This window comes from Gambusia affinis, linkage group LG20 (assembly GCF_019740435.1).
Source record: "Gambusia affinis linkage group LG20, SWU_Gaff_1.0, whole genome shotgun sequence".
Classification (NCBI taxonomy): Eukaryota; Metazoa; Chordata; class Actinopteri; order Cyprinodontiformes; family Poeciliidae; genus Gambusia; species Gambusia affinis.
The window spans coordinates 14038061-14062938 of record NC_057887.1 but is presented as its reverse complement, the minus strand read 5'-3'; the positions used below and the strand labels follow the sequence as shown (position 1 = coordinate 14062938).

General features: G+C 38.8%; 2 protein-coding genes across 3 annotated transcripts; one reads left to right on the top strand and one right to left on the bottom strand.

Annotated features, from left to right (window-relative positions):
• Positions 1–319: 319 nt before the first annotated feature.
• On the bottom strand, positions 320–17292 carry zranb1a (zinc finger, RAN-binding domain containing 1a). 2 transcript variants are annotated; one of them, XM_044103773.1, is made up of 10 exons: positions 17170–17292; positions 14342–15192; positions 11236–11423; positions 8468–8621; positions 7058–7129; positions 6613–6811; positions 5912–6032; positions 3353–3482; positions 2649–2878; positions 320–1315 (listed from the first exon to the last, which is right to left on the bottom strand). In XM_044103773.1, exons 1-10 carry the CDS (start codon positions 17190–17192, stop codon positions 1100–1102), a joined length of 2184 nt encoding a protein of 727 aa, XP_043959708.1. In that variant the 5' UTR covers positions 17193–17292; the 3' UTR covers positions 320–1099. The 2 variants fall into 2 exon arrangements, with proteins under 2 accessions (XP_043959708.1, XP_043959707.1); XM_044103772.1 differs by having other exon boundaries at positions 16940–17290.
• Positions 17293–19060: 1768 nt separating this feature from the next.
• On the top strand, positions 19061–23235 carry hpdl (4-hydroxyphenylpyruvate dioxygenase-like). Its single transcript, XM_044103767.1, has 5 exons — positions 19061–19803; positions 20985–21151; positions 21235–21386; positions 22409–22536; positions 22789–23235. The coding sequence occupies exons 1-5, from the start codon at positions 19076–19078 to the stop codon at positions 22973–22975; spliced, it is 1362 nt and encodes a 453-aa protein (XP_043959702.1). The 5' UTR covers positions 19061–19075; the 3' UTR covers positions 22976–23235.
• The last annotated feature ends 1643 nt before the right edge of the window (positions 23236–24878 follow it).

Here is a 24878-nt window from a genome sequence, read left to right as displayed (position 1 = left end):
CTTTGACAAATTATTTTTTTTTTGTTAAAGTAACAGTAGGCCTGCTAGGATAGTACTGGACAGAAAGAAAAATATTGAATGTTTCCCATGGGCAAAAATGTAAGAATATTGATAATGACTTTTTAAAAAGCGGTAAAGGGAAATTTGGCCATCTACGCCTCCCAAAACCATTCCATATAGTTTGTTGGTATTAGGAATTATTTGGATTTTTTTTTTCTTGTAATTCCAAACGATTATATCTAATTTGACATCTCTTAATATTTCCAACCAGATTAATTCTCATATCAAAACAGAAAGAAATTAAAAATCAAGACAAAAGTTAAGTGGATGCAAGTGAGTTAAGTTTAATACTAATGCTCTCCACAGAAGAGGCAGAGTGTTTGGTTTTCTCTTTTCCCCGCCAGCGTAATCACCCCTCACTCTTCAAAACCCAAACATGAGCTACAAGTCGCACATAAAAATGTCAGCAAACTTGAATGTCGCCCCCTCCCCTAACCCCTGACAAAACGTAGGTTTTAACTGTGCAAAATAAAATACTTCAAGACAAGGTGAATCCAATAAAACTCAGGTCAAAATGAAAAAGAAAGCGGGCAACAGAAAGAGGAGAACTAAAAGCCAGGCATTTGAAATAAATAAATCCAGCATCAATAGGGGCTTTGCAGCAAGATAAGCGCTCAGTGAAACATGTTCTTCAACCACTGACGAAACAAATGGAATTCGCATCCTAACAAATTTCTTCATGGCAAGTGTGCAGATGAAAATCCTAATCTATTGCAGTTCGGGGAATACGGTACATCTCCAGACATATTCTGGCTTTTTTTCTTTTTTTTCTTATTTTAGCTCTTCGAGATAACTAGGTAACAAACGGGGGGGAAAAATGTGAGCCTTGGAATTTGAACTAAGAAGCATTTATGTGCTTAAATGGGAGAAGAGATACGTTCTCTGCAGTAGAGCTCACAAAAACCATGCATTATAACAGGGAAGGGGGTTTACATTTTGGGCTGTGAGGGGGAACAAAAAAAACAAAAGTTGGAGAGCCCAGTACTCTCACCCAGAGCCTACAATGTCCATCTCAAAGAAGCACAAGCTCCAACTGTCCTCACTCATCTTCATCATCGTCCTCCTCGCCGTCAGAGAGCGAGGTGCAGGGGTGGATCTGGCGGTATCTGTCCAGCCACTTCTCCACCATCTGGGTGACCAGGGGGTGGTTACGGCGGCGGGAGCTCTTCTGCATTGCTACGAGGAGGCCTCCGTCCGTCACGCAGCAGTCCAACCACTCCCTCAGCAGTTTCTCTTGCTGCTCCTCGTTCCCCATCTGGTTGCAAGCAAGCCACATCGAAATACTTAAACACAAAAGTTTCCTCAAAAGTCTTTACAAGGTGAAACTATGCACTGTAACAAACTGGAAACTGAAGTCATGTTTTTTTTTTTATCCCCCTCCTACACTTTTTTAACTCTTTCATTTTATTCAAGCAGAAAATATTCTCTCAAAACTAACTTGTGTTGGTTGAACAAGATTTCTGAACAGTTATTTTTGGTTATACATGTTTCTACTATGCATTTTAAAGAAGCAGCAAATTTCCAAAGCAAGAGTGAAAGACATTCATCTGATCGTTAACACTTCCTGGTAGAAGTTCACCGATTGATGCGTGAATAAGAGTCAAGCAGCAGCGTTCACACAGCTGACAGATTCTACCCAAGTTTACTTCCTTCTGTTAGAGGAGCTTAACTTTGAGCCAACAGTCACATCTGTTTATTCCTGAATGTCACCGCAGTGAGGTGCACTAGGATTAAACAGCTTTTGTTAGATTCATGAAAATTGAAAATGGGAATCATTTTTAAAAAAGAATCACATGAAACTTCAATATCTGCTGAAAATGACGTCTAGATTTCCTAAAAGCATTGCTTGTTGAAATAAATTATTTGATCAAAATTACTGGTACAAATGGATCTCATTTCACCTAAAACAAATGTCGATAATTATGGGAACTTAATTATCCATTTTAGTGCAAAAATCAAGATCAAAACAAGTACTGACATGGATAAAGCAGGCTGACCCCCAATTACACAATCTGTAGTGAACTTTGTACAAAATTACTTTCTGAGCCAGAAAAACTGTAATGAATTAGCTCTATTAATCTTAGAAATGGTAAACATGGGGGTGCTGTGGTGGCGCAGGGGGAAAGCATGACCCACATATGGAGGCCTTAGTCCTCGTGACGGTGGTCACAGGTTCAATTCCCGGCCTGGCGACATTTGCCACATGTCTTCCCCCTTTCTCATTGAACTACTTTCAAATAAAGGCCACTAGAGCCAACAAAACCTTAAAAAAAAAAAAAGGTAAACATTTCTCATCAAAATCATGTCAGAAGCTTGTTTATGGCCATGAAAAATGTACAATTGCATTTATCCAAATATTAGTTGGGATGCAAGTATAATTCTAACCGAATTAATTAAAAGATATATATTTTTTAATGATTTCCTTCTTTTCACAAACCAAAGAAAATGTTAAAAAAAAATGAAAAATTCTGACCACAACTCTATGTGAGAGATTAAAAAAAAAAAAAAAAGAATAAGTTTATCAATTGTTAAGCTTGAGAGAGAAAATTTTGAATATTTGTAGCTACAGGGGTAATGTCAGTGCCCACCTCCTGAGCGGACAGGAAGTGAATGTGCAGCAGCTTCCTCTCGCTGTCCACTAGCGGCAAAAAGGTGACCGTGACGTCGTCGTCAGTATTGAGGTTGGCGCCTGCACCACGATTGTCGTAACCGTCGTTCTCCATGGCCACCAGGGCGGAGAAGTGTCCCCGTGTGTAACCCAGGGCAATGGGGCTCTTCCAGCAGAAGCTCTGCTCCCATAACAGAGGAAGGTACACACCTGGGGACGCAAAAACAAATTCAACAAGCTGGTACAGGGCGAACCTGGCGACCCTGCAGGCCCCAGCAACAAACAGGCTGTCTTACTGTGCACTTTATTTTTAAACTGTGTGTGAGCGTCAGCAGGGACAAAGCACCAGCTGAGATCTAACATCAGAAGCTTTTCAGCTGACTGGAAACAAACAAAGGATTGTTAGCAGAGCAGAGCGTCTGAAGCAAACTCACAGTTTATGCTCCGACTTCTGTCAGAGTACTTCCTGCTGTATACTCAATGTGTTTGTATATGAAAACCAGAGGTATAACTGCATGAAAATATCAACTTGCAAATTACTCGCATTATTTTATCTGACTCAGAGGAATTCACCAACAAAAAAAAATAAAACACATAAGCAAAAAAAAAAAATTAATAAAAAATGTAAGTAAACCACATCGACTAAAATCTGGACTATTTCTGATGGATGTGAAGTCTCTTCACCTTGAAAACGAGTGTATCCCAACGTTTCCCCACGGAAACTTTTGTAGTATTTTACTCCGTAGACTATGATGGGTCTTCGAAGAATGTGTGCGAGAACAAAAATGTGGGTCTGCTCCAGGCTGGCCCCGGGCTGAGAGAAAGCAGAGGAGACGACATTTCATTTCATTTCACATCTAACATTTATGCATTTCCTGTCAGGTGTATGAGATTTGTGCTTTAGTCTTTCTCCCATTAGCAGTATACAATTCTATTGATTAGAAGCAGTGAAAAACATACCACTGCTGAGCACTGTAAACGGGCTTTTATTACTTATTGTACGGATTCTTATAAATTCTCTCACCAAGTCAAATTTCACTATTTTTATTTTTTTTATTTTTTTTTGCCCAGGCAAAATAGCTCGCTTTAAATATAAAATATGCAAAAACCTGGCTATACGAATGAATGGATGGATAGACAATTTGAAGGATAAATAGAATCATGAATGGACCAATCAAAGTAACATGGGGGCAGGGGAGAAATGACAAAGGATTTGCCATTTCTCCCTAACTTATTCTAAGAATAAGTTAGGGTTCTAACTTATTCTTAGAAATTTACAGAGACAATGGGAAGAAAATTAAAGGATACCATTCTATTTTCAATCTTATCTTGACATATGGAAAAGGTCAAACAAATTCTGTATTTTTCAACCCGGATTTTAAAATGTATTAAAAGTAAAAGTCTTATTTAACAAATTAGCACAGTTTGCCAGGCCAGTCTTACTAAAAACAGCAGGCTTCCTCTGTACACGACAGAAGATCTAAAATATTTATCTCAAAAGATTTTCAAAAGGCTGCCTATACTTCCTAATGCGGCATGTCCCATAACAGACAGGAGGTGAAAGGTCAAAAGAAACCAAATGATCACCTTTGCTCCATTCAGCCTTCCTGTCATCTGCTTGATGCTTTGTTCTCTTTAGCAAAACTGAGCAAACCGCAAACGTGTCCCAACACACAGAAAATGTTTTCCTTTTTATTAGCATCATACATCTGTGCTTCTTCTCTTCAACCTAACTACCTCAATGATACAGACAAAAGCAAACTTTTACTCAGTAACAACTTTCCCACTGAAGGGTGGTGTTGCTTTGGGGTCCAACAGTGTCTCATTATGGTGCATTAAATCTGCAGAAAAAAAAAAAAAAAAAAAAAAAAGGTTGGCTTTCCAAGCTTCCAACTGCTTTGACTGGTTTCTTGGATCATAGCTAGTAGGAACTTAACTCCCAAATGCAAATGTGATTCTCACTGAACAGTGAGACAATCTCATCTTGGTACATTAAAAGTGCAGAAAGTTGCCCAAGAGGCAACAGGCAAAAAAAGGGAAGGAAAAAAAAAATAAAAAAAAGAAGAAAAACATTAATGCAACCTGGTACAAACAGGCATTCCTCAAAGTAATACAGCAGTTCTGCTTCCGTCTTCATGCCCATCCCTAACCTGCTCATCTTATCTTTGTACCAACTGAATAAGAAAGCAGATTATGTAACTTCTCTCAAATAGATGCAACAATCTGCATCAAAAAGCTTCAAAAGAAACAAAGTGAGACACAAAAAAGTGCCATCATGTGTTTGGCACTTTCAGGCTAGGTGGAGGATGTCTAATCAAAGCTTCTGCAATATTTCTTTATCCTGTCAGAGTAGTGGCTCAGCTTAATCCCCAAATCACGTGCTGACAAGCAGTGCTGCCTCAGCAGGCGTGTCACTAAAGTAGATCAGCTGTCAATCTGCAGCTATTCTCCTTGCAACGCCATTAATCCACCTCAATTTTTCGCAAATCTCTTCATAGTACTGGTACGAAAAATAATGACTAGTGTAGTCATGCAGTCTAGTCATACGCTGTTGGGTATAATACATATGGAAAACAGCTTTCTATATCTTAGACTTACTAATATTTTCTGTTTCTACAGCACGTGGCAAAAACATCAATATTCCTTGAACTCTTCCACAGTTTGTCAGGTTACAGTCACAGGCCTCAATGCATTCTATCGGGATTTTATGTGACAAAATAGGTGGAAGGAAAAGGATGCACTTTTTTTTTTTTATAAATAAAAAACTAAATTATGTATTTGTTTCCAGACTCATTTTGCTCTAATTGATTGCAACAAATCTTTTGAGGTTGTCTCAACTTGCACAACAACACTGAAAGTTTTACTCACTCATAGATGAGGCAAAATTATAGCAAGCAGCCGAATAGCCATGTTTTGGTTTTGCCATAGATTTTCAATTGGACTTTGACTGGGCCATGCTAAAACACAAGGATTCTTCATGTTTAGGGTTGTTGTCATCCTGGAAGGTGGACCATTATTTCCAGCACGAGTCTTTCAGTCTCAGTGAAGTTTCTTCCAGTGTTTCCCTGAATCTACTGCCATCCATTTTCTTATCTTTCTCATCTAAACAGGCAGTTAACGTTTAATTAAACTGCACCGAAATATAAAAAAGCTCCAAAAGTGCAAATACTTTTGCAATTACATTATATATATTTCTTGTAGTTTTCTATTTTTTGTAAACATCAGTTATAAAGGAACAATTACCTGGCTTGCTAAGGATAGAATGAAAGCCCAGTCCTCCTGCCACTGCTCTTCTCGGAGGGAGAAATGTAAACCAAAGCTCTGCGAGTACCAGGACTCCCACTCCTTCCAGCGACTGAAAAACCTTTGAAATACAAAGAAAAAGAGAAAGGTTACACCAGATTTACTCTTTACTTGACTCAACCAGTGTCCTACTTAAAAAATTATTCTCAATGTAGGGCCTCTCCTCAATGATCCACAACAAACAAATCTAAGCTGTGCACATTATTTATACTTTCTATATGTTGTCTCTCTCCCTAAATCTTTAGAATTTGCCTGCCTAGGATGTAGGATTTATTTTAGCAAAGAAAAAGCATAAGAAAATGAGAAGTCGTCATTACAGAAGTTTCACACTTGTAAAGCTGAAAATAAACATTGAGCAAACCTCAGAGGGAAGCGCTAAACATTTTTTTCAAATTTCAGACCAGAACATGTCAATTAGGAAAACTGGCTTCTCAGGCTAAAAATGATGGATGCAGTTTTATGAAGTATTAATGTAGCTTTAAAGCTTAAATAGATCTAATATAGTCAGTTCATTCAGACTTTTTAGTGCAAATCAAAAAAGCCAAAGTAGGTTCACTCTAAAATGGTAAAAACAACAGTATGTAGTGTGGATTAAGAAATGTCAAAAGGATTTTATGGTACTGAGAACTCTGTCTCCTTACCAGTGGGAGCAGTCGTGCAGGCTGTCATGGAGGGTTTTCCGGAGGACGGAGTCCTTGTCGTAGATGCCCCAGGTGGCCTGCAGCACAGAGTCCAGCAGACAGTCTCCAGCCGTGCGGTTCCACAAGGCATAGAGACGGCTGTCCAGGCGGGTTCCCAGCTCCAGAGACCAGTTAATAACCGGAGGCTCCTCTTCAAGTTCTATGGACAAAATGACAAATAGTTGATGATCTGTCGTGAAGACTATAAAACAATGAATATTTCATCAAACCAGGATTTCTTTGAATCTTAAAACTAGACAGTTTTAAGAAACGTAACAAGGGATGATTCAGAAGGTTTTCAAGTAGCTGTTTTATTTGCTTCCGATTCCTCCAATAGACAGTCAGCTTACTGCTTACTCTTCCACTCCAGATATCAGATATGCAAAAGAGAATAAATCCAAAATACCTTTCTGCACATCTCGGTCTAGCACATCGTCAAACAGCTTCTCCTGAACAGCAGGGGGCAAGTCCTCGATATCTGCCAGAACACAGGAGAAACGTTTGTTTTCATGACCGTTGTTTAGTGACTGTGCTGTGAGCGGAGAGCAACATAAACTCCACAGCAATGGATCGCAGACGAGGGATGCTCTTTGCACTTCCATTCCCCTCATGACATTTAGTCGATTGTACAGTGTAAACACTGCGACCCAGCGCAGGGGTGTGTGTTTCTGTGTGCGTCGAGCTGAGGGGACAGAGAGCCCAGCTGGCTATTATCTGGTTCGGTATTGAACTGTATGGTTTTCTCAGAGAGACTGAAGCCCGCAGCTGGCCTCAGGCAAAAATCATTCGGCAGTAACATAATTGGCATCACACACGCACATTATAGACACACAGCCTCACATCTAACACTCCGTGTTTTGTAATCATTTATTCAAGAAGTTCTGAAACATAATGTTGGTTGTTCTGTTGTCAACACTGTTCCAACCTGGAAACCACAGATCAGGATTTTTTTTTTCTCTCCTGCCTGTACTGGTCATGTCTTTTAGTTGTTCCAGTCCGATATGACATAAAAGTTACGATATATGTGGAAAAACATTCAGGATGCTGCAGTATCCATTTGTCATCATGACAAAGAGATTTTATATCAACATGAGTTTCAGTAAGACAGTGTTGACAGCCTTAGTCACAAATTTCACATGAGTTAACTTTGTGACCAAGGCTAGTATAATAAGACATCAGCTAAAGTTCACATCTTTAGATCTAAAGACCAGGATCTTACAAACCCTCTTAGATGACCTGAGGCCGTTACTCCCTTGTGGTCAAGTGAAGTGATAGGCTGACATTGGTCAGTTTCCTCTCTGTTTTGAAAAGACCTGCAGATAATTTGTTCTAATTCAAACAGAGGTTGGAGATAAAGTTGCTAGAAATGTACAATTTTCTTTGGCTGTCATAAAATGTCTCAGGTCCCAGGATCTCTCTGAGCAAATCTTTTACCAAGAAATTTGTCTGCAGAAAAACAAAGCTATAAAACAGAATACAAGCTACTGCAGTCAATTTCTATCTGCAGATGATAGAAGTTCCTCTTCTATCATCGTCATCTTTTCTAAGGGTTCAAAAGAAAAAGAAAAAAAACCTACAGATTTCTAAAATAACCCCATGCTTTTTACCAGTTCCACTGTATTAACAAGATTAAAAAGGTAAAGCTTTATTCCAGGTGCCATTTTATCATGATGTAAACTCAAAGATGAAAAAGAATCACTATTTCTGCCAGTTGGAACTAAAAGATAATGTATACAATTGTGCAATACATTATTATAAAGAGTACAAGAACATTACACATGTAGAGAAGCTGCACGTATCGGCGTGTGATAAGTACCTGCAGGCAGAGTGAAGGTGACCAAGTCAGTGAGAAAGTAACAGGCAAAGTCTCCTTTGCGCTGATGAAGGGAAGCTGCAATCTCCCTCCGGATCTGTTCCGTCAGCTCAGGACACACCATGGAGGGAATGCACTTCGCTGCCTGCTGGTTCACCTTAAACAAGAACAGAATACTGAATGGCGGGAAATTACAACGTCTTTGTCAAATTATTCATTTGTCAGATCAAGAACTTTTAACTCAGTGCAAGTAATTTTCTGTAGAGATGCAATTGATATTGTTGTATATTAGCAATTTTAATTTTTGTACAACAAAACACTGTAAACAGATTAAGAACAGCATTCAAAATATTTTTTTTCCAATTCTTCCTGTGATAGCTGGGACATGGTCCCAAGTTATTGGAAGCTTAAGGTTACAGCCAGAATATAATTTCACCCTTAAATGACAAAATATACAGATTACATTCTTGCATTATAGATAAACAAATGTTTTAAATATTAACAAATGCCTTTCTCAATTGCCCAAAGAACATATCTCCTGTGGGATTTATTTAATGTGATGAGACAACACATGAATGTTTTGTGAAAACTCTTTGGAGAAGTGGAAATTGAGAAATTTTAGAGCTTTAGGGAAGAGCCACAAAAAACTTCAGCAAACAGGAAAGCCAACAGCTCTTATCCTCAAAACTTTCAACCATCATCTTCCACGGGAAATGTAGGATCTGGAAATATTAGCAAACTGGTGACAAACTGTGACTTACAGCAAGAACATTTTTGCCATAGAAAATACACAGGGATGGCTACTTAAGTTAGCCTGGGTTCCTGCTAATTGCCCTAACCTAACTGCTAATTTAAAGTTGTTGAGAACAGCTAGTAATAGTCACCGTCTTATGTTCTTGACATAATTTAACTAAAGCAGCAAACTCTTATTTATGTAGGCCGTTTAGTTAAACTTCTTGGCTTCTCATGTACACACAACAATGCCACTTCTGCTCATGAATGACAAGAGGATGTAGCTGCTTTTCTTCACTTGATTTTAACTGACAGTTCACACCATAAAAACCCACAGAGCAGACAGTAGCAGCTTCTGGAAACCAGTAACGTATTGAAGTGTGTCTAGTCTCCTTCCATCTCTGTAGCTCACGCTTAGGAGCTCTGTGACTAACGATGAATATGAAGATTAAATTTAATCTATATGCCATGATGAACTCTGTACACATAAATAGAGCGATGATATATGCCCATTATGCAGCAGTCTTACTGACACTTTCAGCATGGTTTATTCATATTAACTTGTACTTCACAGAGACCAAAAGTAACACTTAATGTTTAAGTAAAGGAGTTCTGGATCAGAAAATATTAATATCAGCAAATAATTGGGATGCAGATATCATGATCAGAACTTAGAAGAATAGGACAGGTCCCACTTTGTATGAGAGGGAGCATTTTATTTAAAATGGGGGGTTTACCATTTCAAAATAAAAGCCCAATACCACAGAGCTGATATTTTAAACTTAGTTTAGAATTGCATATCAGTATTTAGATGAATTAATGTTGCTAGTCTTATACTGGAAATAGTTAATAGTTAACTTTGTTTGCTTTTCCTTCCCAACATCCACACTGTAAATGTTACACCACTTGTATTTAGTGATATTCACATTTAACACTCAATTCTTGTGCATTAGTAAAACTATTGTATAAATCAACGCAAACCAGGGAAACAACTGGCAAATAATTAACATCCAACTAAAACCAATAATTGCAGGTGTAGTTAATCTAATTCTTACTGAGGGCCTTGTTTCACCCTTTGTCTTCCAGTATCATTGCTTCCTCTGGTTAAAGGACACTTCAACTCTGTATTAACATCCCCATTAGGAATAAGTGACTGAAGCCAGGCTAATCCTCCATGTAATCCTTAAAGAGCACTTCCACTTCAGATATAGACATCCAGATTGCACAGTGAGCTATGGGGAATAGGAAGTAATAATGCATCGTTTCCGAACCTGGGGTCCATGGAGAGCTCTTTGGGGCCCTTTACTGCCAATAAGACTGTCAACATGCCTTGTACACCGTGACAACCTCAGTCCTCAAGGGACCGGTGCCTTGCAATTCTTAGATGTGCTTTTGGTCCAACACACCTTTATGTAATGGGCAAATAAAACCTCCTTGGCATCAGTTAAGTCCTGCTAATGATCCAATTATTTAATTCAACTGTGAAGAAGCAGAGACATCTAGACGTTGCAGGATACTTTAGAATGCAAAATGAGGCATCCCATCAATTTTGCCATTTATGGTGACAGAGATAAAATTTATAAGATGTTTTCCTCAGACCATTGACCAGCAAGGTTTTGCCTGTTTAATCAATTTATCAAAGTTTAAAACTTATGATCTTTTCAGTCCGGTAATCCATCATAAAATCCCAAAATATGAATTTTGTTTCAAGTTTAAATGATTGCATAAGGGCTTTATGACCAATGTTTGCTCCAATTAAGTCCTTAAAAAGAAAATCGAAACAACTCTTCCAAGACTGAAACTGCTGTTCAAACATCAAAGAAACCATATTTTATCAGGCAGAAAACTTTAAACTTGAAGTGATATCTTAAAGTAAAAATAACTAAAATTTTAACTAAATAAATGGCAACTGCTTTTTCTGGCTGTGTCAGACAAAATACATGTTAAAAAACAAACATAAGCTTAACAAAGGGATGTCTGTGTGCCAGCTTCAGTCCATGCGGGTGAAGCAAATAAAAGTCTGCAGTCAAAATGCTTACCTCTGTCAACAAAATAGCTAGCATGTCCTGCCTCTGGAAGCGAATGGCCAGATGGACCAGAGTGAAGCCCACGTCAAACGCAGAGGAGCGGCTGAGGAGCTGGACCTCATCAGCAGTGAGCTGCCGAGCGATGTCGCCTCCGGACGACTTGTAGGCTTCCACTGCGGCCAGGTCTCCTTCTACGACTCCTACACCAGAGGCAGGAAGACAGCAAGGTCAAAAAACTAGTATTAAAAACACAAAGAAAATAAAAGCCCTATCCGCAGGATAATACTATCCTCATTTGTCCATCAAGTTCATACAAAACTTCATCTGAATTATATTAAACTAAAAAAAAAAAAAAAAAAAAAAAAAAAAACATAAAGGTACCGATGGTTGGCCAATCTGTTAACAGCCTGAGAATGCATATAACTGACATGAATAAATAAAACTTGTGATTGCTTTATTTGACCAACTAATCTTTAATCAGAGGCAATCTAGGGAAAATTGACCAATTCTGACTTTGGGTCAACTGAGTGGGACTCATTTACCAATAACGTCACAGAGGTGAGAAAACTCGTCAACTTTTTCTCTTGGATCAGATCCACTCAGTATCATGGCTAACAAAAGACAGCATGTAAAAGCAACTTTAGTCTGAAAGAAATCCTAATGACAACATTCAGAGTTTAAAACGGACAACTGAAGGTCAAAATGACTGCACTGCAAATGTAGTTCTTGATGTCAGCTAACAGTTTGGATGACCTCTAGCTGTAACTTCCAGCTAAAATAGCATGAGAACAGCTTTCACACAGACAGGGAGAGCAGGTGAAACCCTGCAGCCTAAACGCAGAGTCGTCAGATGGCTGTGTAAGGCAGAGGACAGCCTGTGCGGATTAGTGTTACCCCCCCTCTAATTCTGGACCCTGTGGGCAACATCTGTGATGAGTGAAAAGTACAACAGCTAGATGGCACACAGGGCACCAAGGCGCTAGAAAACTCAAACAGCTTCTCTGTAGTGAGGAAGTTCTTTCTGCCAGGAAACAGGGTGGCTGCTGTGAGTGAATCTAACCCGAGAGCCGTCTAGTCTCATTTTACACACGCTGAGTGACATTCTGCAAACACGCATCTATAACGAGGCACTAAATGACTCCAGCTGGCACATTCTGTAACAGTACTAGGGCCAAAAAGGAACTTGTAAAATATTAGATTACTTTTTTCCTCTATAAATTGGTGAACATGTTTAACTTGTTTTTATGAGTAAAAGTTGAAATGTTATCTTCCGATTTTGATTTGTGTTCTTTGCTAAAGAGCATCAAGTACAGAGTTAACTTTATACTAGATGGTAATTGTGTTTACATTCCAGGTCCTATTTGTTGTTTGTTTACAACTGCACTCACAGTATTTGTGATGTAGACAGCTAGTGATTGAGAAAAAAATATAAAAACACCAATAAACATAAAAATTCCTGTACATCCACTACCTAAAAGAAACACTGATCAGGACTTTTCAAGTCAAGACTTGGAACAGTCAATGGCGAGTTAACCCGATTCAGATTTCTCTTTAAGAATTATAATATAAAAAAAGTATAAAAACAGTGTTTACAGTCTGCCTATCATAAGTAGAAAAAGAAACAGACTGCATGTGTGAGAGCAACTGATGTACAAAATGACTACATCATTATAAAACATAATTCTATACAGTGGACACGTATTTCCCTGTGGAACTCAAACTCCAAATTGTTTGCGGAAAACCTACACAGAGCTGATTTTTTTAACAGAGTACATCTAAATACATTTTAAAGGAATGAAGCTTGGGAAGCTAAAAAACCAAGACACAATGCTGCCTGATACACTATTGGCTGGTGTTTCCACAGCAGCCAATCCAGGAGCACCATTTATATTCCTTGGCACTGACTGGCTGAACCCCAAAGAGGCGAGATATGGAAGACCGTTGATGTTAGTTTATGCTGTAGCGTCAAGTTTGCCTCCATGGTGCTTATTAATAAATATTAAGGTACATTTGGTGTTAGACTAATAAACTAAAGAATTTTAAACACTTTTAGAGGGAGTTTTAAATATTTGCAGATTTTAGCTTAGAATACAATTGCTGATACCAATACTAAAAATGGCTAACGTTTCATCTTTTTCGCTAATTAAAGGTTTCAAAAACTTGTCAGTGGAAGCTGGTACCGTAGTTAAAAACAACAACAAAACAAAAACAGAAGCTGACTATCTTTAAGGTGACAGCTGAACCAATGGGACAGAGATTCTGGCTCGACTACAGATGTCTAATGCAGCAGAAATATGAGGAAACAACACAGTGAAGTGAGACTTGAGTTCTTAGACCAAAGGAAGTGCTTGGCGTCTTGGTCAAACTGCACCGCTTGATTCAGACACTTCCTGCTTAGAAACTGTACAAGCAGAACTAGTGAGTCAGCTGCCTCTGTATATGTGCTAAACCGGCTAAAAGTAGAACTCCTAGCAAAACTGTAGTGATTTCTAATCCTCAAAAGCAAGTTGAGAGGTGCAATCGATGCAAAGGTCAAGAGTGCACCGCTGATCACGTGTTGCTTTCCCTTCAGGTTTTCTGTTGTTGACAGTTTCTCATGTTTGTGTCGAGGCTATTTTCGTCTGTGCTCGGGACATAAGCGCCACTGTTTACAGGGTGTGTTGACTCACAGCCAAGAGGGACTCCGGTCAAAGGCTCCACTCTCACTGCTCTGCCCAGACGCCCCATTCAGCCCCACCAGCTGGGAAACACTCAGAGATTCTCAAAGATCCTCTCAGTGGCACATTGAGAACATACTCAGCCTCAAGGTTAAATGGGACCGAATTTCTATTTCTTTTTTTGTTTAACATCGTTACTACTCAGAAAAATTAATAATAAATGTGTATCCTCCATCCTCCAAACCCCTTCCTCCACTTTACCAACAGTGCGGATTAAGCTTAAAAGCTCATCCTGTGCCAGAAAACCACATAATTTCAATAAAATAAAACACAAATTCTGATAAAAGTGGTCAAATATGCATAAGACTATGCCCGAAGCTTCATAAAGGACTTTCTACTTTAAAGGACTTTCTACTTTTTCTACCTAAACTGAAAATGTAATAAGAAAAGTAAAAGCTTACCAGCACACGCACTAAGAAACAGCCAATCAGTTTTCCTCATCCGGTTCCTGATCTGCTTCAGCTTCTTGAAGTTGACCTCATGCTCCTCTGTGTTCATGGCTCCAGCTGCGACCTCGATTCTCTGGAAGTCTTCCCTCCTGGCCGCAGGAGGGGATCTCCTCTGAAGCTGGCTGCCACTGCAGCTGCCCCTCCACCGCGCCGCGTCCTGCTCGATGATCAGGGGACAGGACTGTGTGGGCTCCGCGAGCCCTACTGCTTCCTGGTTGTTGGCTTTGGGGAGGTCACACATGACACACTTTGTAGTTCTGGGCAAGTTCTGGTAAGTGCAAGCTGTACATGTCCAGTGAGGCTGGTGCGTGTTGAGTCTGTTCCTGTCATTATATTCCTCACACGTATCCATGGGGGAATGGATGCCGGCGGGCCGGCAGCCTGCAGTGGTAGCTGAAGTCTGGGGTGACTCCGTCGGGCTGCTGGTCCGCGGACGCTGACACAGGCACTGCGTGCAGCGAACGGCGCGCGGCCAGTTCAGGTACGTGCACACCTGGCAGGACCATTTGCTGGCGAGCTCGGCCACGCCTGACGTCCTGACCCTGGGTCTGGCGCTGGAGTCCGGGCAGATCAGGAGGCTGCTCTCGCTCCCAGTTCTAGCAGGACCCCATTCTGGACCAGAATCGGGTTCGGGGATGTTTCTGTACGGCTCCTCTGTAATGATGGGCCCCGTTAACCTTGGTGCGCGGCACATTGTGCACTTGACAGCAGACGGCCAGTTCTCGTAGGTGCAGTAGTCACAGGCCCACTTCACCCTTTGTTCCGTCATTGTGGGTTGCTTTTTCCTGGCAGGTAAAATCCAGCTTCAAGCGAGACAAAAAGAGCTTGTCAGACTTTGCTGAAGATAAACCATTTCTTCAGAATTCTTCAAATATAGATAAGAATGGAAAAATAAGACAGCAAAAACATTGTGCTACCAGAGTTTCTATTTATGTATGTATATATATATATATATATATATATATTTATATATATATATATATATATATATGTACTCTGAGGTTACAATAAGAAAAAGAAAAAAAGAAAAAGGCCACACAAAAGGTGATTTTACATGAAACACTAACATTTACAAGGTGGATATCTTTTTGTTCATCCACATCAGTCTCAAGTAGGAATGGGATGGTTACCAAGATTTACCAAGAAAAGTTACAGACTCTAAACTGCTAAAATGTTTCATCATATAGTTTAAAGATCTTTTAATGGGATGCGAGAGAAAGTTTTCCTCTAATGGAGTGCAGGCCCTTCCCCTCCTGATGAAGGACACTACTGGCCTGGAGGAAGACAAATGTAGCTGCTGGGCAATAGTCGCATGAGGGAAAACTTGAGGAGCATTGGGTATTACATTGATTAGCTTTTATTTAATAAAACAAAAGAGATGCTGTTTTCATCTACAATTGGTAAGCCAAGTTTGTTAAACTGAGCCAATATCTGGTGTTTGAATATAGGTTTGTCTATAAAAGCAGAACGGTAAAAAGCAACAGCATGAAGGTTCAGTTTTATAATACTCAAAACTTACTGAACTGTTGTAAATCAGATTTTCAAGTTGGCAAATTGACATGGAGGCTTTTTGACAGAACCAGTCAGGTGTTTAGGCTACAGTGGGAGTAAAATTCAGTACATTGGTTTTGCTCATGGTTGCGCTGTATGAGAAAGTAGAGCTGCGATTTGTATATCAACTAATGGCAAAAATAATGACATAATACCGGAGGTAAAGGTTTTTTAAAATGAGTTAAAATCATGGGCATCACATGATATAAAACTTATGAAGTTTTGTAAAGTTCTTAAGAATGAACCAAGAAAAAATTCCAACTACCGGTAGATAAATTTTGAAGCTAGCGTAAGCAAGCTACAAGCGCAATGTTAGGCAGCCGACTGCAGGCTGGCTACACAACCAGATAGCCCCTCTAACCAGCTAATAACAGCTTGCTATACCCTTGTTAATCTACAAAGAGCAGAGCAGGGGAGAGCTGAGTCATTACTCTGTACAAAATAACAAAAAACAAAATGCTGAAAAAACAAAAATTGCAAGAATTTGTTGGATCTTTGTTTTGCAACCGCAGCAGTAAAACGAGTTTCATGTTTGCAAACATACTGTGACATTTCAGAGGAAAATTATATAACTGAAAATTGAAATAAAAATATTGATGTTTACAAGTAATTTTTTTGGCTTGGAGGTAAGAACTCTAAAATCAACTGAGAGCTCTGTTAACTAGTGGAAGTCTGGCATTTCCAGCTTGATACATACGTACGAACCCTTTAAATGCTTGGCATTTTTGCTAATTTCTTCCTCAAAATGTGGCAGCTTGTAATTTCAACATAGGTAAAGCAACACAGTAGTTGTATGCTATCAGAGGCAGTGTTGGGTTTGTGTAATAGTGTGGATTCTTTGTTTGGATTCTCTGCCTTCAGCATGAGCTTGCTAGCTGGTAAGCTAACTTCGTAGCGAATGAACGTTAGCTAACTAGCGACAAACCACCGACAGTCATTTGCTAGGGCACAACCACAAAAACGTTACCTAATAAGGTAAATAAATATGCAATATATTACCCGTTTCGTGACGGTGTTTGCCTCTTGAAAGCTGATGAAAACCACAACAAATCCTTCCCGTCCTGCTTTACCCCTCTCCACCTCCTCCTCCTCATCCAGGTCTCCCCTCCTCCTGCTCAATCAAACCTTTCCCTGTCCGAAATACTCCGTCTGTCTCTCACATGTTCACCTTTACAAATCCAACGACACCTCGCAGAACAAAGACAGACTTTCCGAAATTCGCGACTCACGGTATAAATTCACAGCTTTCCATGGTTTACAACTGTCCCCGTCTGGTTTAATGGCGGCGACAGCTAGACAAATGAGGAGCACAGCCAAAATAAACTCAAGTCTGGTGTCGTCACCAATCATCTGGCTGAGTGCTGGGATGCCTTCAGGGACCGACGGAATTTTCGGGATCACAAGAAGCGTTCACATTTGTAGATAGATAGATAGATAGATAGATAGATAGATAGATAGATAGATAGATAGATAGATAGATAGATAGATAGATAGATAGATAGATAGATAGATAGATAGATAGATAGATAGATAGATAGATAGATAGATAGATAGATAGATAGATAGATAGATAGATAGATAGATAGATAGATAGATAGATAGATAGATAGATAGATAGATAGATAGATAGATAGATAGATAGATAGATAGATAGATAGATAGATAGATAGATAGATAGATAGATAGATAGATAATTATATTCTTTTCACATTCATATCTCTTTCTTTTGTCCTCAATTACGTCCCTGTTTAAAACTTACATGACTGATAATTTAAATACGTTTGGGTGCATTCCTTAACAGTTAGCCGGGGGAGAATGACTTGGGAAGTTATGAGTTTACTGAGTGGGAGGAGTTATCCTCCTTTATGGAAGACGAGGGGTAATTGATTAAAGCCACTGGTAACAGACACACACACACACACACACACATTGACATTGACAGTGGAGAGTTAGATGCCACTATGTTTTTAATAACAAGTGAAGGATGTATTATCTTGTCTAACGTAGAAAAAGATTGTTTTTTTACTCGCTATTCACAATGCATCACAAAATATTCTGGAATATTGGTAGAGGTGGGAAAAAATGTAATCTTAATATCTATGTGAAGCAAAGCTGTGACAGATAGTTATAACTGTTGAACAAGTTACCTATAAATAGCCCTTAAGTAACATAGTATCATGAAGTGTTGCTATAGGCTACTGCATGCTTCACTCATAATTTAATAGGGGGAACTGATGTAAAAGACAAATTCTTCTTCCTCACGTACAAGTTAATACTACATTGCTGGGGTTAACATTGCAGGCTTGGGATTGTGAAAAGGCATCATGAACGGGAAATTTTCAACAGCTGCATGTCCGCGTTATTTATATATATATTTTTTTGATTAGTTAGAAGCAAGGGACAAATTCTTGCTGTTGTGTATTGGGACGTTATGGTGGACTACTGTATAAAACATATAAAAATACATACAGAATGTGTGGTAGATTTGTAATTTGTCTTATGACGTTTTACTTTGAGTTTATAGAACAAAGTTTTATTGACGCACACTATTTAAAATGTTCCTTAAAGGGCATTTTCAAGACCACAAAGTACTATTTTTAATAATTTATATTAAAGCCTACAAATGCTTCATCAACAGCAACTGAAAAGATGAATATTTTTGTCAAATCAGAAACAAATAACATAATTTATCAACCACTGTGTTCTTGTTTCATTTTCTTCCTGATAAAACTGAAAATACTAAAGGAAATTCTTCAAAATACTCGTTCAGTAATTTCATCATGAAGCGCTATTTTGATCTATGTTGTCAGTGTGAAGTTTATATTGAAAGGTATTAATTCAAGAATATTCAGACTGAAGGACAAACATTTATCTTCAACTAATCATCTTATTTTTAATTAACTGTCTTTAAATTTCATTATAATATGTATTTTTGTCTTAATAATATATGAGTTATTATTATTATTATTATTATTATTATTATTATTATTATTATTATTATTATTATTATTATTATTATTATTATTATTAATTATTAATTATTATTATTATTATTATTGAGTGGTATAGCGCCATTTGATAGTCTGTGCAAACCAAGTCCACATGGCGCGCCACCTTCCTTCCCGGCTTACAAAAATGATGCGCACCCCGTCAGAGGAAGGGGAAAACATGGCAGTCCCCTTGCGCCGTTTACATCATGTTTCGCTTCACGCTTCTAACGGGCTGAAATTAGCCCACGACCTTGTATCAAAATACAAGTTTAATTTGTTTGCCACCAGACTGACTGACAAGTCAAGCCAGGTGGCTTTCCGGAAGGGAACGTCAGTCTTCGTTGTGAATGAGGGACCCGTTCAGGGCAGTGTGGGTTTGAATGAATGGCAGCAGGACGTTGGAAACGGTGAACACTCCGATCATCCTCCCCGAGTCCACTCGGAGAAACACAAGCTGAGTAACCCGTTGTATCTTTACGATGTTCACACCCACCATCCGGTGGACTCTGTCAGTAACGTGTGTTTCGAGGTGGAAGATGTGGAAAGGTCGTTCAAGGTGCTCCGCCAACTGGGCTGCAACTTCCTTGTGCCTCCCACGACAGTCGAGGACGAGAATGGTCTCGTCACTTACTCTGTGGTTAAATCGATTGTGGGAAATGTGTGCCACACGTTGATTGACAAGACAAAATACGGAGGGACCTTTTTGCCTGGGTTTACTACCACTGAAAAGGACTTGAGCTTGGAAAAGGAGGACTTGTCTTGTCCAGTTACCCATTTTGATCACATAACTTATGCCTGTCCCAGAAAGTCATCCCACCAGGTCATGGGGTGGTATAGGAAGCATTTTGGCTTTCAGAGATTTTTCATTGATGGGTAAGTAAAGGCAAAAATAACGCTTGGCAGAGTCTAGTTATGCATAATCAAGTCAGACTGTTTATTCAAAAATGTCATTCCTCAGTCAAATTTTGTTCTTAGGATGGAAATGTAGTTTTTGTATGGAACACTCCGAATGACAGCTGTATTCAAATATATTATATTAAATTACTTCCAATTCACTTGCTGTAGCGCATGCTGTTTATTAATGTTAATGTTAATGTTAACAGCAGCATCACCAATGCCATTTTGTTGGTTTAAGTTGCACTTAGAGCTCACTATTAACTTGTAACTTTGTTCATGCTCAGCTACGTTGGGGTTTTGACATTGGACACATTGTGACATTTTAAATTCTTCAAAGATTAGATTGCTCCCTCCCCAACCAAAAAATATATATATATCAAAATGAAGGTAAAGGCTCCATCTTACGCCCTGCGACCGACTGGCAACCTGTCCAGTTTGTACCCGCCTCTCGTCCGAAACGTTCGCTGGAGATGGGCATCAGCACTCCTCCCGACCCCTCTAGGGACAAAGGTGTACAGAAAATGGATGGATGGACGGATCCATCTTTCACAAATAGAGATGTTTAAAAAAAGTCTCTTTTTTTGTGATGATCACTGTTGATTTGAGCCTTGAATAAGGCCAAAGTTGTATTGAATCCTTTAGTGCCACTTACTGGTGAGAGATGGATATTACTCAACGGTAATATCCATCCGTATTTGTTGGTATTGAAAACAGAAAAAAGTTTTTAAAAAGTCTCTCTTTTTTTTGGCGTCCTAAATTAGTTTAGGCGGCCAAAGTTGACATTTAATACTCAAACTAGACTTCTTTTTGGAGATTTGTGTAATTAAAAAGCAACAACAAAAACTTCCTTCTTATCTGCAAAATCATAATTTTCTAGAGCTATATGACGTTGCTATATGTTGGTTTATCAAAAACCCAGTTAAGATGCATTAAAGTCTGTGGTTGGAATGGGACAAAATAAAAATAAAAAATCAACATGGTTAGGATACTTTTGCAGGGCATTGTTTTGCTTTTCCCAGTGGTGTAACTGGATTTTTCAGACACCCACAAAAAATTTATTCCTCGTGAAAAAAGCACCACAGGTATTTTTTTAAATGAATGTTTAATAGAACAAGTCATTTATTCCAAGGTGAACAACCCTTTTCTGTTTTTTGCAGCGATGAAGATATAGATGAAGGTTTTGTTGTGAACCAGGAAGGCGTCGGACTTCGACTCACTGCCATGCAGTACTGGAAGTGCAGCAAAGCGGGCATCGCTCTTCCCTTCCCTGACGAAAAACAACCCGACTGCAAGTTTATCATCGCAGAATCACTTCCTCATGAAGGTACATCAACCCGGCTGATATTTCAGGTTATTCTACAGTTTATGATGTCACAGCTTCTGAGTGCATCACTACTCATATTTTAGGCCGCAACCAGGTGGACACCTTTTTGGAGCAGCACAGAGGGGCAGGCATCCAGCACGTCGCACTCTACACCAAAAACATTGTTTCTACCGTGCATGCGATGGCTGAAGCTGGAGTCCAGTTTTTCTCCCCTCCTGCTGCGTACTACACAGAGGTTTGCACACACCTTATTGCAATAAGGGAGAAGGAAGTTTAGAAGGTCAGTTTATTCAATGCTCTGTGTAGATTTCCTGACACAGCTCAGCTCATAATCAGTCTCTTCAAGGCCACCATACTGCTCTGCACGGCAAGGACAGAGCCGCTCTTTGTTCATGAAAACAACACAGACAAAGATACCGACATACAGAGTCTGGTTTGCATGTCATGTGTTCATTTGAATATTTCGCTTTAAAAATAGAAACTCTTAAAGAGTTATTTGACCGTATGATATATTTCAAGCACTTATCTCTATTATTTCTGATGATTATGGCTTACAGTGATCCACAAAAAGGCTACTGATACAAAAGCAAAAGAATAACTGCAGACTGAAGAATAATTGTGAAGCAAAATATATTCAGATGATTGTTGGAGGAATGCGCTCTGTTTTGTTAATACTGTGGATGTCTTATTTTATTTATTTTTTTAATTTTCAAATACATTTAGAATTTTCTTACCAGAATATTCACCTATTGTTATTAAGGACCTTCTGTCGGAGGAGATCTTACAGATGAGTAAATGAAATAATAAAATATTGTTTTTAAGTAGCTAATGTACTCAATGACAGTATACAGTTATGGCTAAATAAAAAAAGACTATTACCTGAAAACTAAGTAGTAAATTTAGAAAATATCCTAATAAGTCAAAGAAGATAAATAATTTTTTTGTACAATGAGGATATTTATTTTTTTAAATAAAACCTGGAAATTTAGGCAGAAGCAACAACAAAAAGTGAGCTCAAATAGACAAGAAAAAAAAAGTCAGAATTGGGATATTAAGATAACATGGTTTACGATTCATTTCCCTCCTTCACTCCACTCCGTTTTTAACCATCGCCATGAGAACCACATCGCTCTCTGTGAGCAATTTGATCTTTGTCCCTAATACCTAGATTGCATGTGGGCATCAGGCTCATTAAAAAAATCCATCCAACTGATTTGCAAACCAGTGATTCCTTACACGTGACGTGTGCTCCGGCAGGTCGGAAAACAGCAGGAAATAGAGGAGGCGGGACTCGATCCCCAGAGTCTTTCGGAGCACGGCATTCTTCTGGATACGGACCTGCAGCAGGTTCCATCGTCACAGACAGGATGCAGCGAAAACAGAAGGTGGGGCACAAACAGTTTATTCTCATACAGCCAGTTGTCATAAAGAGTAAAGACCTTTACCAGGTCATCAGCGACTGGGTATTAACACTAAACTGTTCAATAAGAATATGAAGTGAGACTTCTTTTATTCTGAACTTTAAATTATGGCATTGGAACTGTAGTCATACAGAAAGTCTGTTTGAGTGCAGATTAGTAGCAAGAGTCATTATAGGTGGTTCATAATGTGTATTGACCTTTCGGTTATGTTTTCAGATATCTCCTCCAGGTGTTTTCAAAGCCCCTCTTTGCTGAGGATACCTTCTTTCTGGAGCTGATTGAGCGCAGAGGGGCGACTGGTTTTGGCGAAGGGAACATCCGGGCCCTGTGGAGGTCCGTTCAAGCGTACATGGAGAACGAGAGGAGGGATTCTCAGGGAGAGACTGTGCAGTCTGCTCACTAATGACCGCTCTGTGTTTCTTTTAAACGTAACCTATTGCAGGCATGTTTTATACATAATATTATAATACTTAAACTGGAGGTTATATGCGAAGGAGCTAAAAGAAATGTATGAAATAATCATAAAAGTGCTCTCTACATGTTGTGTCGGTTGCTTTCCTTGAACATGAATGTAATACCTGAAGGGCTGTTCTCTGTTTATGAAAGCAGTCTAAATGAACTGAAAGGAGCTGTACCTCAATAAATCAATTTCCCACAGACTGAGAAGACGAAGCTCTGCCTTTAAATGGACCATGCAAACTGAAAAGTTCCAGAAACCTGCAGTTTGTTTTAGATGGTATCACACATGAGGCTTCCTCTAATTACGGTACATTTCAAAACACGTCCTTTCTGCATCGCTTTGCAAATCTGTTCAGTCATTTAAATTTTTCACGTTTTGTTTTGCATCTGTAAAGTTCAAATGATTTTATTGGGGTTTAATATGAAAAATGTAAATGTAAATTTGTTGGAATTTGATAAGTAGTTTGCAAAATGTTTTACAAATAAAAATTAAGAAAATGTATGATGTAGTTTTATTTAGCTACCGCCTGCCCATCTAAACGTTTTTAATTATTCACACATTAATTTAATTACATTTAAGAGGCGGTACACAATCTTGGTGTTGATTAGCCACTATGGATGTTTCCTGATCCCTCACAAACGACAGTTTGTGAGGGGAAACAGCTGCCCCTCTTCCAGACACAGAGAAGCTTTATTAAATCATGATTTGGCAGCGACTTGGGTTTGGATCCTCTGAGAGGGAAACCTTGAAACCCACTGAGATGAGTCTGTTCACTTAAATTTGGCTATAAACATAATGGGTGAGGATTAGTGGGAAGAATGAAAGGCAATGAAATCTAGATGGGAACTCCATGAAAGCCATATGGTTCTTTTTATGTCCTGACTGTAGTTACAGGACCCCGCTGGGTAAAATAAATTTCAACAACCTATTAAAAGACAGTTCTTAAAGTTGTGCACTTCTAAATTTTGACAAATGGTGTCAGTGTTTTTCTTTTAATCAATCTGGTTGTTTTCGCCAAACAGATTCTCAGACAGTTTGTATGTTTTTGTTTGAAGGTGGAATGACACACACACACTTTGGCAAAGAAGAGTAACTAATTTCTGTTTAATCAGCTGAGAAACTAATTGCCACATATTTAGAAAGTTATCTGGTTTTATTGGATTGATTTGACACTTTGCATGAATACCGACCTCTACTTGTAATAAAACGGGAATTGTTAGCCACAGAGGGGATTAATTGTTCATTAAAGTTGAGAAGCGATTGCTCCTGCAACAGGAGTTCTTCAGCCATCTGTCCCTGGGCAGTGTGAGCCGCAGATGGCGCCCAGCATTATGCAGGGAGCTCTCTGGAAGATTGCGGTTTTTTTGTTTGTTTGTTTTTTTACTCTGAACTAACAGTAAAACCACGAAAAGTAAGAAAAATCAAACAATTAAAAATTATTGCAATTAGTCACAATATCCATTTTTTATAATACGTTTTGATCAGTTTTAGATTCCTTTCTTGTAACATGTTTGGTGGACACTGCCCCCTATGGTTTTCACAGCAGCAACACACCCAGCCTACTCCTAATGTCTTGTACTCAGCAAGTATAAATAAACATAAATTGATTAAATAAACATAATTTAACCACCTGATTCTTATCTATGATGTTTAAGTAATCAATATATATTCATGTGATAATTAGATGTAATTACACATACATAGTTTAACCAAATAAACAAATGATCAAAACAACACACACACCCAGGCCCACACACATGCACACACACATTATTCATTAGTTTTACTCATCACAGTCAGTGGATAAGAATAACTTTCAGTTAAAATACTTTGTAGGTAACCAATC

Excerpts from the sequence above, each read along its gene's own strand:
- zranb1a (XM_044103772.1), bottom strand. The coding sequence starts at position 17,034 with ATGAGGAGGAGGAGGTGGAGAGGGGTAAAGCAGGACGGGAAGGATTTG. Across the intron at positions 15,193-16,939 it reads CAAACACCGTCACGAAACGG|CTGGATTTTACCTGCCAGGA; the intron begins GTAATATATTGC and ends TCTCGCTTGAAG. Across the intron at positions 8,622-11,235 it reads TAGCTATTTTGTTGACAGAG|GTGAACCAGCAGGCAGCGAA; the intron begins GTAAGCATTTTG and ends TTCTTGTTTAAG.
- hpdl (XM_044103767.1), top strand. The coding sequence starts at position 19,076 with ATGATGCGCACCCCGTCAGAGGAAGGGGAAAACATGGCAGTCCCCTTG. Across the intron at positions 21,152-21,234 it reads AGAATCACTTCCTCATGAAG|GCCGCAACCAGGTGGACACC; the intron begins GTACATCAACCC and ends CTCATATTTTAG. Across the intron at positions 21,387-22,408 it reads CTGCTGCGTACTACACAGAG|GTCGGAAAACAGCAGGAAAT; the intron begins GTTTGCACACAC and ends GTGCTCCGGCAG.